At 34.0% G+C, this 16,629-nt stretch overlaps 3 protein-coding genes across 3 annotated transcripts; 1 reads left to right on the top strand and 2 right to left on the bottom strand.

Annotated features, from left to right (window-relative positions):
• Positions 1 to 802: 802 nt before the first annotated feature.
• Positions 803 to 5,146, bottom strand: LOC125189435 (nudix hydrolase 16, mitochondrial-like). Its single transcript, XM_048086715.1, has 4 exons — positions 4,717 to 5,146; positions 2,714 to 2,828; positions 1,208 to 1,291; positions 803 to 1,006 (listed from the first exon to the last, which is right to left on the bottom strand). The coding sequence occupies exons 1-4, from the start codon at positions 4,785 to 4,787 to the stop codon at positions 803 to 805; spliced, it is 474 nt and encodes a 157-aa protein (XP_047942672.1). The 5' UTR covers positions 4,788 to 5,146.
• A 1,001-nt stretch (positions 5,147 to 6,147) lies between these two features.
• Positions 6,148 to 9,060, bottom strand: LOC125187473 (amino acid transporter AVT1A-like). Its single transcript, XM_048084070.1, has 12 exons — positions 8,785 to 9,060; positions 8,440 to 8,702; positions 8,151 to 8,365; positions 8,044 to 8,067; positions 7,788 to 7,968; positions 7,494 to 7,713; positions 7,280 to 7,415; positions 7,164 to 7,183; positions 6,906 to 7,051; positions 6,767 to 6,810; positions 6,624 to 6,689; positions 6,148 to 6,397 (listed from the first exon to the last, which is right to left on the bottom strand). The coding sequence occupies exons 1-12, from the start codon at positions 8,931 to 8,933 to the stop codon at positions 6,305 to 6,307; spliced, it is 1,557 nt and encodes a 518-aa protein (XP_047940027.1). The 5' UTR covers positions 8,934 to 9,060; the 3' UTR covers positions 6,148 to 6,304.
• Positions 9,061 to 15,509: 6,449 nt separating this feature from the next.
• Positions 15,510 to 16,558, top strand: LOC125188056. The gene is made up of 4 exons (XM_048084797.1): positions 15,510 to 15,719; positions 15,802 to 15,922; positions 16,017 to 16,089; positions 16,194 to 16,558. Exons 1-4 carry the CDS (start codon positions 15,695 to 15,697, stop codon positions 16,443 to 16,445), a joined length of 471 nt encoding a protein of 156 aa, XP_047940754.1. The 5' UTR covers positions 15,510 to 15,694; the 3' UTR covers positions 16,446 to 16,558.
• Positions 16,559 to 16,629: the final 71 nt, after the last annotated feature.

The raw sequence follows: 16,629 nt of genomic DNA, 5'->3' as shown, positions 1-16,629 counted from the left end.
AAAGCTATTAAATATTGATTAAAACTAAGGCGTTGTCATAACTTATTGATTAAATATGACACTATCAAATATTGATTATGACTATTAATTTTTGTTATTTAATAATTTTATAATTAAAAAAATTTATTGATATTTAAAAATTGAAATTTAAAATTTAATTTTGTAAAATTAAATTTAATATTGAAATAAAGAAACAAAGTGAAGGATGACAAAAGGGAAGAAGAATGATAATTTTAAAATAATATTAGATTTAGTACATAACTGAAATAATATCAGATTTAAAATGTTAAAAGTGTAAAAAGACCAAATTGCCCAAATCCCCCAAAACCCCCAAAAGGTATTTTTGACCGAAAACAGCGAAAAATGATCATTTTCGAGATAAATCCTTAGTCTATGAATGTCTAGCGATATTTTTAAAGTCCGGAGACTATGAGCAAGATAAACCCATAGTCCAAAGACTTATATATCAGCATGTGAATATAGTATTGATTCTTTATACACGTTAGAATGTTTTTTACGATATACATGATCAATAGTTTAACTAAGCTCCTAATTATTTAAAAAGATCATTTCAGTTTTCAGATAACCCAATAATATGAAATCCTTTTACACCTAAAAACATCTTGTAAATTATAGATAAATTATTACGAAAGGTTATAAAATAAGCCAAAAATTAGTAGCAGGACAGTCAAAAAGTGACAAGTCACAAATTCATTTCTCGATTTTTTCTTCAAGAGGGGCATCAATTTTGGGTGTGGAAAAACCCAATATGAAATCCTTTTACACCTAAAAACATCACAATCTATTTGCATCTTACTCTCAAAGTTCCTACCTTCTCCAAATTAAGGGAATTTTTTAGCCAGCTCCTCTGCCGATGGCTCTTCTCGGGCCACGAGTCGAGTTCCTCCTTCACATGCAAGGCGTACATAGCTGCTCGACACAGCCCTTCCGGGCTGTATTCATCCTGGAGTGTTTTGCTCTTGAAAGAGTAGCAACCAAGAAAATGCTGACAAAAGAACAAGCATGAGAGAGACAGAGAGACGTGTAGACTCCACAGCAGATATAGTTCATAATTAAATTACACAAACAAATGCACTTCTTCGTTGGATCGACGTGCTAGTTTGCTTAAACTAGGCAGGTTTTGATATAAAACTAAGTCATAGGAATGCAATCGAGCAACCAACAAAGACATAGATATATATTTTACCACTAGATCGCCTCGAACTCCAGCCTCTTCCATGGCTTCCCTTTCGGCGGCCTCCTCAGCCGTTTCATCATTCTCCCACCCACCCTACAGAAAATGACAGTAGAATGAAAAGGCAGGGCATTATTAATATAAGGATTAATTCCTCGAAATAACACAACATTTTACACGTACATCACATTTTGCATTCATCTCATATGAAAAACATATGTCATCCAAATTCAAAGCTGTGTATATCACCACGTATCACTCAACGATAACTAAACAAGACTTCTTACTTTAGTTTAAGTCATAAAAATGTCATATGTGACCTCTGTCGTATATCTAAGCACACTAAAATTATAAACACATCCAATCAAATATTAACCTTCGAGTTTAACTATCACATGTGTAACAACATAGATGGCCTAAGCTAAGAATTGCTGTAAGATATTTACTACTCCCTCCGTCCCGGATAATTTGACCCATTTTTCCATTTCAGTCCGTCCCACATAATTTGTCCCATTTGACTTTTTTACCATTTTTGGTAGTGGACCCTATATTCCACTAACTGATTCCTACTCACATTTTACTATAAAACGAATACGTATATAAAAGTAGGACCAACATTCCACTAACGTTTTCAACTCACTTTTCATTACATTTCTTAAAACTCATGCCCGGTCAAAGTGGGACGAATTATCCGGGACGGAGGGAGTACTACTTTCTGGAATGAGATAATTACTGAGGGAAAGGATGTTACACTGACAACGATAAAATGAAGAACATGCGTATCACTCAGTCAGCACTATTGCTCTAATAAAAGGAAGGATTAGCTCGAGGAGTCATTAGAAAATCTCCAATGTTCAAATAGGTGTAGAACAAGGGAGTGAAATGTTCAAGAAACGCCTCATTGTTGTTATGTATGGAAAATGAGTGCAACCCTGAAATAGTTTACTCAAAACCTCGAGTTTTGCTATAAATAGGAGCTTGAACTAACTTCTGAAAGATGGAAAAAACTGAATACAAACTTGAAAAGAAAGTAAGAGAAAGTCCCCCCTATCAGTATTTGAAAAAGTGAGCCTATTGGTCTTCCTGACTGGTCAAAATTGACAGATGAGAGATAAGAACAGGTTGTCTATTTGTACGAGGAAAACTTAGGTACTGAGGGAGAAAACAATTGTATTACAAACCACCCTTATGAAGTTCGAAAGCATTAAAACAATTACTGGAGCATGCCTAAGTTCAGTTATCATCCAAAATCAACACTATGTACTTAATTCGTCTTATCCAGTCCCCATCTTCCTTTACACCTTAGTTAGACCTTAAAGGTCACAGAGGTACAGAAACCAAATTTCTAGTTTAAAACATTTATCTGAAGATGCTTCCTAGCGATGGTAATGCATGATCTATATCTTATCTCATTTTATCAGTAACAACATGCACAGCAACCAACAGCGAAGCAGTGGACAGAAAAACAAAACATGCTTTATGCAGTGTGCATCCAGTGACATAGTTCAAAGATCCAACCTTTGGAAACAAAAGACCAGGCCCACCAGTCGAGTTGATCATTAATACTTCGATTATATTTTCATTTGTGCCACCACCATCATCTTTCATAGTCCTATGTCTGAAAGGAATACACCTGCGAAATCACGCTTCTGATCAACAAGGATACAATATGGAGAATGCTCTTTTATAAAAACTAACAAAACAAATTTATTAGATCAAGTAACAAGGTACATTGAGACAAGGGATCTCAGAAGACAAAAACATACACAAGACGCAATATGAAAGTTTCAAAATCTCTAGAAGTCAAAACCCACCAAGAAATCCCGAATCGGACCTTACCTAAACTTCCTCTAGAGATCCTCCACAATCTTTAGATTATCAGATTTTTTGCTAACCAAAGAGACTGGTAAAATGCTTAAACAGTAAAAACCCCAGAAAGCATCCACTTTTCCTACTTCACTTCTCAGCCCATAGAAACAGAAGGAGAAGAATGTCAAACTTTTGCCGCCTTTTCCAAATTCAGAAAACATGTCTCCAATTCAAGATTTGCCATATAAGCAGGAAAAAATCATGTTTTACTGCTCCTTAAGGGTGTCTCCGGTGGCGCCCCTCCCACTCGCCCCTCCCACTAGCCCTTCCCATGCCACGTCAGCACTAGCCCTTCCCATTCCACTGCCACATCACTAGCCCTTCCCACTGCACTAGCCCTTCCCACTCGCCCCTCCCATCCCCGCAGTCCCACCCATCCCCGACATATTTGCCGGCATACCCGCTGCCCCCGGCATCATCTGACCCATTTGACTCATCCAAGTGTACATATTGTAGAACATTTGGGGAGTCATCGCCGGCACACCGCCCATCCCCGCCATCTGGGGATTCATCCCCGCAAAATTTCCCTCCGATCCGATGGGAATCGAGGGTGTGTTCCCTCCGCTCGTGGTGGGGGAGTTTCTATTGTACTCCATTGTAGTAGAAATGAAATTTGTAGAGAGAGAGAAACTTATCACCACAAGTGGTGTGAATGAAATGAAGTTGGGGAGCCCTATTTATAGAGTTTATTATTTTAAAAAAAAAAAAAAAAAATTTTAAATATCGGACGTCCGACCTTCGCCACAGTGGCGGACGTCCGGTCGGACGTCGACGGGAGGGGCGAGGCCATCGCAGGGGCACACGGGACGGGCGTGGGCGGCCGTCCGGCCCACTATGGCGCCCGTCAGGTCGCCCGTCCGCGACGGGCGAGTGGGAAGGGCACCGGTGGAGACACCCTAAGGGAAATCATCTCTCAGGGAAAAGAAACCAGTGCTAATAACAGATGAGTTGTCAAGTTTATGGAAGAAACAAACAGTCAATGAACAGTGAAGCATGATATCTTTGATCATAAAGATTTCTGAGGTCAGAAAGATTAATATGCTCTTTATGTCGCCCATACATTTACGGAGGATTGAGGAAAATATTACTAGAAAGTATTCCTTTGTGAACCTAGACAAGAATGAGGCACAAAACCAGTGTGGAAGCTAAAATCAAAACTTGAGAGCTTTTTCTCAATCGATCAGAAAACACTTAGTTGCAGAACACCCAAAAATTGAATCAATTGGCAAAAGAAGCCCCAAGTAACCAAAGGAAGAAACACAAGAAGCTAAAAATCACACAAACAATTAAAAGGGGATAACTATACCTGATTTCACTACAAGCTCCCCAGCACCATTACCAACAGGGAGAAAGAAAATATCCAGTAATTAGGCCAACTCACAAACAACATTCACATGCCATTTCATCAAAGATTGCACATTTCATTCTAATTAAGCAAAACCTAGCAGCCACAACCATCTAAAATGATCCAAGTAACAAGATCCTAAACAAAAAGAATCACACATTCCTCAGTTAACAAAACTAACTCAAATTTCTCCACATTCCCCAATTGGACACGTTTAGCACAATCCTTCATGCAAACAAACATGCACGCCTCATGAAAATTAAAAATTTAAAATACACAAATTGAAAAATTGAAGAGAAAGAGATACCCAGCAATGAGACGGTAACCATCCTCGTAACGCTGCTGCTGCCGACCAGTTCGCGCCACCAATTCAGACATCTAATCCAGAAAAGGAACAAATGATGAGAAATACCTAAAATTAAGTGTGTGTATGTATACGGCCCTGTATCTGTAAATACGAATCACAAGCTGCCCTCTCGATTGATGAAAACGAAGCAATAAATCATTACTCAAATTGGGCTCTAAAATATCTACATTACTCCTCTATCTTCACTCATTTTCAACCCAAGAAAGTCCCCGAATATTTTCGCATTATTTCATCAAGGGTTTCGAAAAAATCAATTTTTTTTAGCGTTGGTTAACGGTGGAAGGGCTGATACAGAAAAGGAAATGTTTTTGAGGAAATAATTTTGAGTCAATCTTGATGTGTGTGCGTCCAAATTCAAGAAAGGTCGGTTACAAAATTGATTCCTAATAAATCAGAAATAGTCTGGAATAGATAGATACATTCCACTCTGTATGTATAATGTATGTGTCCTCTCTGTTTCTTTCTTTAGCTTGTGAATTTCTATATTTTTCTTATTTATTTATTTATTTAAAGTGCTTACTTTAATTTTCTGACATAGAAATTTTTAAAATGTAAATTCGAAAAATTAATAAAATGTAGTAGCTCTTTTAATTTATTCATTTTTATGCTAATAAAATATGTTCATTGGATATAATGTCTATTTTCATTTATAGTAAAAATAAAATGAAAAAGTATTTATAACTCAAGAGTTATTACTAATCTAGCAAACAGTCTCATCGTTTGTACAGTGAATATGTCCGGGTCATAAATCCATTTCTAATTTCAATTTCTTCATAAAATAATGATAGCATTTTATAAAAATGCTAAAATTGGGTACATGGAAATTATCCCTAAAAAAGAAATTGAAATGGAAATGGGGAGTGTGTTAATTTGGATCAGGCATAAATCTTGTCGCCCACAATTTTTGAATAGACTTCTGAGTCCACTTGAATATAAGCCATAGATTGCATCACATTCCAGCTTAGACTTATGCTATTATAATATTATGTCATATCAATTTGAAATTCAAAAAAAAAAAAAAACTAAAAACTATTACTATTATCAAATCTCAATATTACATCGCAATTGTAGGATCATAACGTTTTTATAATCTCACATTTACTATTCATACTATTATAAAGTTAACATAGTAATGCTATCTCACACTGTCAACACACTCACACGCACATGCTTTTCTAAATATTTTACTTTCATTTCCAACATACTCCACATGAAATCGAGAGCTCCATTTGAATACTATATAAATCATTGAAATTTAATGATGAGAATCGACCATGTAATTTTCATTCTACTAACAACTAATAGCTTGTGGTTCAAGTTTTTAATTTAAACTTTACATTATACAATTGGTAAAATATGTCACTCAAAATATGAAGCAAAATCAATAATCAAACTATAGCCATTGAAGGAATCAAAAAGTTACAACTTGAAAGGGATGTTTGAAGCTAGTTTCCTCCAAAGAAGCCATAAAACAGACGAAAGTTTGTCTGAAAATCTGGTGAAGGCCTAAGGTTTATTGCATGAGAGTTCAGCACTTGTTAGCGAGGTCTACCAAAGCGCTGTATGTCCCGATGATCCCACATACGAGGCCTATCACGACAATGCAGCTGCTCAGCGCAATCTGTGAAGAAGACGACATCAAGAAACAGCATAAACAAGAGCCACAAAATGCAAAAAATAATAAAAAATTAAAAAAAGCAACATTTGCACAATCCTAAAGATTTTGCTTCTTGTCTAGTGTGACTGTGTAAGACATTAGTCATCAGACAACATTTGACATGTGCCTAAAATCACATGTACTAACATTTTTATGTCTTCAAACGTTTTGGAATTTTAGATATGCCTACCTGCATTTTGGTGGCACTTTTCCTTCCAAGAATTTTCAAGAAGCATAGAGATGGCATCACCATAGCCTGAATCAAATTCCCGATATTTTAAAAATCAAAATAAAAAATCGCGTAAAAGATCAAAATGAAGTTCAACTCCTTACCATGAGAACGCTAAAGAGAGAGCCTATTAGAGACATCACCGTTCCTGCAAAGACGAGCAAGAAAAAAACATCACAATCTGATGGTGTTGTCTACAGGAGACGCGTTGTGACTTGTGAGAGAAATATTAAGGCCACTTACCGAAGAAGGGGATGAGGAAGGCAACTAGGAGAGAGGACAAGATGAGTGACGTTCGTATAAGAAGGAAGCACAAGTAAGTGTTAGAGATTCTTGATGGCAGCAGCTCCTCAATACCTCTAGCCAATGGATTCATTGTCAAGGCAATTTTATTTCTAGCTAAGGAAAATCTTGAAACATATCAAGCAAAATTTCATATATTATGTAATATGATACTCTATATAAGCAAGTTGAAAAAAATATGTTTATAGTAAAGGATATTTGGAGAATGGATTGATAACCTGTCAAAAGGAGTATGAAAATCAAATCATGTTCAAATTTCTTAGTTTTCAATAACATCAAAACACACATGAATGGGAAGCTGAGAAGCATGTTACCGTTGTCCACAAAGCTATTTTGGAGCTTAATTTGTGCTGTGGTAGATTCAAAGTTATTTGCGCGTTTGTGCTCTGCCCGAACATGAGGAATCCCATCACTGCAGCGCTACCATAAACGGTAACACATAGAATGAAACTGCAGCCAAGAAATGATGAGATTGATGAGAAAAAAAAAAGACCAGAATCTAATGCTTCTTTTAGTAAGTTTTAGTACCTTATGATAACTGCTTTCTTGAATTTGGTTTTATCAGCCATCGATTGGTATATATTGGGGAAAACCGAGTGGCCTGAGTAGCAGAAGCCATATACACCAATGGAGAAAGGGATGCCACTCAAATCCAGTAGTTTGCCACTGTGGTGAAAGCCAACTCCCTCTGTTGTACCAACAAATAACAAGCACAGAACTACAACTATCGTTGCAACGACTCCACTGGCTGCAAAAACCATAAAACATCATTCAAATTGTGGATCCAAACAAAGAACATGGTGTGTAAATACTTTGCAATACCTGAGAGGTAAGAAAGAAATTGAAGATCTTTAAGAAGAAGAGTGGGAAAGACGATTAGCACAGCTACGGTTGCAAAGAGATGCATAGTGTCAATCTTGAAGCCAAATATATTCAAAGACACTCCTGAGAATATTGTTGAGAGATTATCCCCTTCCAAGATTAAGTAGTCCGTGCACGACATCTGCATCCGTGGTTTGTGTTAGAAACCGGTAAAAAAAGATAGTCTGCAGAAGAGAAAGAGTACTATTGCCCTTACATATAGCTCTGAGTACAATATAATCTGCAAGAAAACAAAAAAAAACCAAGATAGTTAGTTTTTTATAGTTCAAGTTCAGATGAAAATGTGTAAAGATATCGACATACGGATATGAAGAGGCGACCCCATTTCCCAAACGCGGCCTCTCCCATGTCAGGAAAGGTGAGTATGCCTTGAGCACTTTCGAAGCAATGCTTCATGAGAATGGCCGTGTAGCAACAGATGAACGCGAAGAGGACTAGCACGAACAAGCTGGCCCAACCGCCTACTTTGACAGTGTAAGGCGTGGAGAGCAGCCCAACACCGGCCATCACATTCATACCTGCATCACAGCGAATTCAAGCACATGATATCAACAGAGAGAGTGTTCGTGTTTGGAGTCACTGCTACACTCACCGTTGAATACGGTCTGAAGAAGGCTGCATCCGTGGCCGAGAGGCGCGTGCTTGTGGAAGGAGGCCTTATCGGAGATAATGATCGAGTGCGCCCTCGATCTAGGAAGGTCTTCCGCCACAATGTGAACCTTGTTGTAATCAGCAAGCAGTGGGATTGTGGCATTTGATTCCAACAAGTTGTGGCTGCTGATTGCGGCAGACGTCCGAGGCCTTAGTATGCCGAAGCTTGGTGATGCAGATATCGAATATATGTCAACTGCTTCTCTGAAACAGGGGAGGCCTAATTGCTAGTTAAAAACTCCGACTTACTCAACAAATTAATCAAATTAAGGTTGAATGGATAAACCTGAAGCTCTGAGGCCACTGCTGTGAGACTGCGGAGGAGGAGAGGGAGGCGTCGTCTTCGATGCTGCTGCTGCTGGCGGTGTCTTCCACGTCGTATTCGGAGTCGTCCAAGAGATAGTCCAAGGAATCTCTAGTCATCTCCGGCGCCATTACACGGATTTGGTAGTACAGAGCTCAGTTGTTACAGCAGAAGCAAACCTCCTCAAATCCTACGCACACACAACACAATGCATGCAATTGCAATTATTAAGTGTGGGAATGGATTCGATTATTAACATATATACGTATATTCAATAGACTAGTTTTACATCCTCCCCATTTAAATCAAATTTAAAATATTCAAAGTTTTCGATCATACACATTATTTATAAAGTGGACCCACCATCCATTGTTAAATGTTATTTCTGTTTCTCTTACTTTATCAATTACTCTCTCTGCTCCCTAAAATCCATATCATTCACAAATTTATTTATTTTCTCAACGACTACAGTAGTAGTATAGAATATGGATTAGGCTCACAAAAATCTATCTAATTATCTATTTATGTGATAACACAAATTTGGAGAGCATTATGCAAACGAAGTAACGTATATATGGGGGCAGATGTGAAAAATGACACCTATAACAGGGACTAAATATTCCAAATTTAAAATTCAGAATTTTAAATATATACTCTTATTATGACCTCACGATGAATTATACTCCCCTCATTCCATAGTAATGGAGACGTTTCTTTTCGGCACAGAGATTAAGAAAAATTGTGTTAGATGAGTTAAGTAAAGGGAGAGTAAAGTGGAAAATAAAAAAAGGTAGAGAGATGAAGAGAGAATAAAGTAAGAGAGAGTAAAGTAGCGTGAAAAAATATGTTAACTTTTACTAAAAAGAAAAATAACTCTATTACTATGAAACGTATCAAAATGGCAAAATGATTATTATTATGGATTGGGGGGAGTATTGTACTGTTGTAAAATTTTACAATTAAAAAATTCGTTTGATAGAGGCATTAGCCCTCCTTATTTAACACTTTGCAATTATCTCGACACTTGTTTTACTTTTAACACAAATACCCAATACCCTAATTAGTCATTTTTTTCATCATTTGGGCATTGACTAAAAATGTCTCATATTTAGGTAATTAGCATTTAATTTTAATTTTGAAAATAAAATCTCCCACAAAAATTTTCGACAATTATAATATTCACATGATAGTCTTAAATACATGCCGCATATAATTAAGAGTACATGATATTGGCTGTATAGCCTGTAGGTGAAATTTCATCCCAACGAAAAATATAGTAAAACATATCATAAATATAAGAAATGACTAATGAGGAAAGAAGGAGATGGGGTCGATCTCCCAAAAATGGAAGCAATGAGGAAAGAAGGAGATGGGGTCGATCTCCCAAAAATGGAAGCAATTCATATATCATCAAAGAAATGAGGAAACAGAGACAATGTAAATTAAAGTCACCTATGGTAAGAAAAGTGAAAAGCATATACTTAAAATTGGGTTTAAATTTCCCTTTTTTTTGTTATGATATATACTTAAAAATGGGTTTCAATTTGGTGTGGAAGGTTGGAGATAACCTAAGATAATTATAAAAATTTAAACTTTTGTTTTGAAATTCATATTTCAAACCTTCTAAAAGTATAGAAATTGATGTTAATTATTGTAGTTGGGGACGGCCATTTAATTGCATGTGACTTCTAGTGTTGGCTATTTAGATGCATGTGGCTGTGCATCTACTACTACTATATATGCATATGTGAAAATAAAGGAGCATGGTATGTATATATCAGGTAGTTAAAAATGTAAGAGACATATATCAAGACAACAATATGGAAATGCAACCACATAACTATTGACGAAATTGACATGACCTTATTAAGGTCAAAATTAGATTTATATGTGAAAAGTCGAGAAAAAATTGCCTCTTTGTGGTCGTGTGGAGCCATTTTCATAGTATTTAAAAAAACCAAATATATCAATTTTATCATGTGAAATGGAAATTAAAATGAACTTCAAAGCTTTAACGCATGCCATTTATTTATTTAATTTTAAAATTCCTATAATGTGTGCAAGACTTTGCCTCGGATTCTTCAAGTGCTTTCTATTCTTTTTCTTCATTTTGCAACTTTAAGTCACAAAGACAATACACATAACAACTACATGCCGATTACATAATTTAATGTGAATTTCATAAATTCGGAGTACTACTAATAATTTAGTTTTGCTTACAAAAATATCACATTCCCTTTATGGTGGTCCATAACTCCATGCTTGCAACTTGCAAGTTGGAGCAAAAATGGATTGATCGGTTTGTCACATTACGAATGCGTAGCATCTGTCCAAAAAATGGAATGCCATAAGATTAATATAAAATCCAAAAAAATGGAAATTTTAATAAAATTAAGAACTAGTAGTAATAGCCATTATTACTTATTAGTATACTTTGAATATACTTTAATTAAGAAATTTCTTTGAATATCAACTATTGTATTCGAATTTGAAATTGCATGCCATCCTAATTTTCAAATAGAACTACACTTATAGATTGAAAAAGGTATTATGGAGTACCTAATTATAATGTGTAGTAGCTACCAGAATTCGTCCCACCAAATTAGTCTTCTAATCGTTTTCGGATGCCCTACATTATAATTATTATAAACTTTCTATTACTACAATAACATTAATAAAAAATAAAGGCAATAGAATAATAGCATATAATTAAATTACACACAACAAATAACTTTAAATTCATGAGTGATAAGGGTCCTATAAGGCACACCCCTGTTCACCTAAAATATGTGCATTAAAGTAATTTACATGTCATTTTCATTACTACAAAATTGTCTACATATCAAGTAGGAGTACAACATATTTTTAAAAATTCAATTATTATTGATTGGTTTATCTATTAAAAAAAAATAGAAAGCAGATGTTTTGTTTATACACAATTTTATAGAGTATATATGTCGTACATGGATTTGGATCTAATCTCAAATACATAGGGAATGTGCCCAATCACATGTTATGTTGCAAGCATACATTATATGGTTCCTGAAACTTTATTTTTATGATAATTGTAGTATATTTTTTATGTTTATTTCTCATATCATTTCATGACAACACGCTATATTCATAGATAATAACAACATATTAGTCACAGCTGCAACACCATTTTTTTTGTCATAGCTGCATAAAGAATCACAATTCAGATCAAATCAAATTGAATTAGATATGAGCATGTGAGGGGAATTTTTTCCATCACATAGTATTGTCACATTTAGAGGTTTATGTCAAATATTATTTTTTTATATTTACACTTTGAACCCAGTTCAGAGTAAAATGATAAAAAAAAAATATTCCATAGTTTATTAGGGTTCCATAAAAGTATTAAAAAAATATATAGAAATGTCTATTTTTATCATTTTAGTCCGTCCCATAAAAATAGACATTTCTATATATTTTTGGTAATTTGTTCTCTAATAAAGTTATTAGTAGGCCTCAGTTTATGTTAAGTTATTAATAATAGTCTAATCATTTTTCCTTTCTATTTTCATCATACTTAATCAATCTATCTATACATATATAAAATGCGAGTTTTGAGAAGTTTTGAATAACTATTTTGTGCAAGGGATGTAAATGCAATAAATAAAAACTGCAAAAGTAAATTTTGATTAAATAAATTTAGCTGTGAAAATATTTTAATGTACTAGCAGTTACAATGATTATTTCCATTAATTGCTTTTAATTCATTTTATTCGGTAGTAATACAATATTCTTTATAATTATGAAATAGTTAATTGAGCCGTTTATTCTTCTATTCAAATTTATCATTTTTACACTATACAACAACACATTGGACATGTTGAATACATTGGATTATGTAATTTAATCATAGTTGATATTCGGCTACTACAGTCATAATTTCAATTAATGTGAATTACACTAAAGATAAATTTTCGGTTAACTAATTAAAAAAATGAAACTACCACCAATCAAATGTGAGTTACACATAATAAAATTCAATATGAATACTATTAAGAAAAGCCTCTATATATATGCCCTATATTATCTCACAACTCCAAATATTCACACACCAAATATTCATACATCATACATTATACTTCCTCCCACGGTAATCAACTTCCCCAAAATTTGGCAAAATTTCATGTATCCAACGGTATGGTATCATTTCTAGCTTATAATTCCTTTCCTCATTGCGATCTCTATACATGTTGCATCACTGAATTTTTTCTATAAAAAGATTGTGATTATTTATCTATTTTAAGCACTATTTTTGTGCAATTATTATGTTCATAATATGTGATCTTATCAGCGAAAAATGAAATTATGGGATTTACCTTTCTCGATGATCTACATCCTAACAATACTTCTGAGTCATCAAAAGACCCGTGAAAGACGAAGGACATGGGGTGTTGTGACTACAATAAAGAGTGAGTGAGGCTGAGATGGAAGATATTGACGTTGACAGCGAGCTGATTGCGGCAACTACTAGCAAGAAATCTTCAAGAAACAAGGATGTAAATGGTGTAAATGGTTAAAATTGGCACGAGGGAAAAACAAGGATAGAGCATTTCTAGAAATTTGTGTAAATTTTTCTAATTGGATTTTTCTCTTTTCTCTTTGCATTAAGTAAATATACGCAACCTATAACATGATTTCTAAATTTCCATGCCTAACTAAAATATGTTTGCACACCTCAACTTTCAAATAAATAAATTTAATTAAAAGTTTTAATATCACACTTTATTCATACTCCCAAATTATATATATTTATGATTTTATATTTCTTATCATAATACTTATCACAAAATACAAAGTTAATATGAAGAAAAATCAACTAGTCGTGCAACACACGGGGTTGATACTAGGGTTTAGGGTTTAGCTAATAATAATCAATTAAGATTATGAATTGAATATGATTATACATGATTTCTAACGCTTTTTATTTATATCATAAAATAATATATGTTTTAATTACTATTTATTAGGTAGATAAATGTTCTTTCATTTTTTGTGATGTATAGTTGCATTTGAAAGGTTTTAGAAATTGTTAGTGATCTTTGTCTATAAATACATGTTTTATCAATGTGCAAACCATAAATGAGGCGGAACAGGTGTCATATGAGAGAGTGAAAGACGAAGAAAAAAAGACGTGAGTCGGAGATAGTGGAGAGAGAGTTGTGCAAAAGATGGTAAAAGGCAAAGAGCACTTTTAAATCCTTTTTGAAGATCATTCTATTATAGTGATATTATTTCATATCTAAGTATTTTCTTCATGTTAATTTGTTTTATTTTTTCATCTAGGCTACAATATTTTATTTTTTACAAATAAAGAAATCACATAAGTTGTTGACTATCTATAATATTTTGAAGCTACAGCTTTACACATTCGTCGCCAACTTCGTCACTTCCATAATTTTCATGCAAAGAAAAACACCTAACAACGAAATGGCTAAAGGAAGCAAAGAAGACAAAAATCATAAATATCACATTTGCATTTGCGCATATGCATAAATCATCAATTTAGAGATTAAGGAGAAAAATAAGGCTGAAGAAGAGTATAGATGTGGTTTGTGTTTTTTTGTTTGTTTTGTTATTCATTATTTATCTTTTTATGGCGATATTATTGTCCTAATTATATTTTGTAGTGGTATATTAAATAATTGAATATTGATGGTAATTTAATATTAAAGTATGTATGCATTAAGGATGGTAATTTTCTTTGTTGTAAAGACCTATATAAGTGTTGTAATTAACAAATATTTCATGATGATTTAATTTAAACTTATTTAATTTTATATCGTTAATCCATATTGTGATTATAATGTATTACATTTTATTTTTTAATCTCGTAATGATGTTATTTTTTATTTTATGTTACTTATTCACAATGTCTATTTAATAAAACAGAAATATTTTGTGTCGCGCATAGTGCGTGGGCTAAAACTAGTTGTGCAATAAAATTCAAGCTATTTATATGGAACTATTTATATGGAACGGATAAAGTATTTTATATTAGGGCAAATAGTCAAAAGAAATACTATAAAGTTCGGTCAATTTCTGGTTTATCCCAGAACTTTAAAAAAAATCAATTTTAACTTTGATGATTATTAAAATTGTCCCATATAGTTGAATTTCAAATAAAAATTGCATGGCATGAACATAAAAAGTGTATGATATGGACGCCGGAATTGAACATACTTTCTGAGTTTTTGAAATATTGATGTATTAATTTAATTCCAAAGTTCAAATTACACACTCATACAATGAATGTACTGTGGATTATATAAAATATCTTACTTACATTAAATACACAAAAAAAAAAAAATTTGTTATTTGACAATCAATTGTCTACATGTTTTAGTGACACGTAATTTTAGGAAGGATTGTTAGATAAAACAATTAGAGAGAGAAAAAGATACATTAATAACGAGAGAGAAAGAGAAAAATTTATTTTCAAACAAAAAAAATGGACAACTTGAATGACAAAAAGAAAAGAAAGAAGTAAATCTATACCTGATTTGCCTAATTATATTTAATCTGCTGTACATTCTTATCTTGAGTTTATGTAATTGGAACTTTAGAATAAAATTAATAACGTGGTTTTAATTTTGACAAAGATTTCACAATGCTTCAACTGCAATCCCATAATTATTCCTTTCGTTACCCATCAAAACAAAAACTCCAAAGAGAGATACTTTACTTCTTGTGGTGTAAAAACTTCTTATTCTCACTCTTTCTTCATACTAACCTCATCAACTAGACCCCCAAAAATCTTACTACAAAATTAGAAAAACAAACCCTTCCACTTTTCATTTATCTCCCTAAACCAGATTCATCAACGATAAGAACCAATTCTTGCCAAGTTCTTCCGCAGAAAATGGGGCAGTCCCTCAACAAATCAGGTAATCGTATAGCACCGGGAATTCAAATTTCTCGTATAGCACCGGCACATAAAAATACACCAGTATGATTCTTGATGTGCAGGAAGTGAAGAGAAGGAGAAGGAAATCGAACCCGTGATCCTCAATCACTACGACAAATACTTCAGCAACACCAAGGATTGGAACTACGCAGATTTCTACCATGCTGTTTGCCAAATAGTCGAGTAATTATCATCATACATCATACTTACCATTTTAGATAATTAATGATGGATATAAACAGTCTCTGAATGCTTATAAACGTCACTTTTCCTACAGAGAAATTAACAGAACTATAGGCCGACCTCAGTTTAAGGTGCAAGAGAAGAGCAAGCTCCAACAAACCTATAATGTAAGCTAGTAACTCCTAATTTTTTTACCTATTTATCTGATGTTTTAGTGCAAACAATAGTCTCTTTCCTATAACATCTCAGACAAGTCGTTCTTCTGTTCCAGAAACACAGGGGAGGCGAGGGGACACCATTGAAAAAGGAACAGTTTCAGAAGATCTTGAAAGAAGTGATTCTTGACACAGGGGTTACCAACATAGGAGGAGCAAAGGATATGTTCTTTTACCTGTATGGAGTGCCAGCTGCAGCCTTGTTCTTAAAGCAACGTCTGGCTCCAAAACTCATCCCAAATGAAGTTCTCATCCCTGTTGTCACTTCTGCTACAGTCTTCCTTCTCGCAAAGCTCAACAAACTATAGTAATTCCAACAGTTTCATCTTATCACATTGTATTTCTCAAGCAGCTATGTTCGTGAATCTTAGTCGGAAATAGAGTTTGTGTCCGACCCAATGAACAAGGTGCTTCAAGACCATTTATGGTACCATCACAATCAAAAGACATTAAGACATAAAGGAAAGAGATACGTATCAAATTATCAATGAG

This window comes from Salvia hispanica, chromosome 5 (genome assembly GCF_023119035.1).
Source record: "Salvia hispanica cultivar TCC Black 2014 chromosome 5, UniMelb_Shisp_WGS_1.0, whole genome shotgun sequence".
Lineage (NCBI taxonomy): Eukaryota > Viridiplantae > Streptophyta > Magnoliopsida > Lamiales > Lamiaceae > Salvia > Salvia hispanica.
This window is presented reverse-complemented; position numbering and strand designations above follow the sequence as displayed.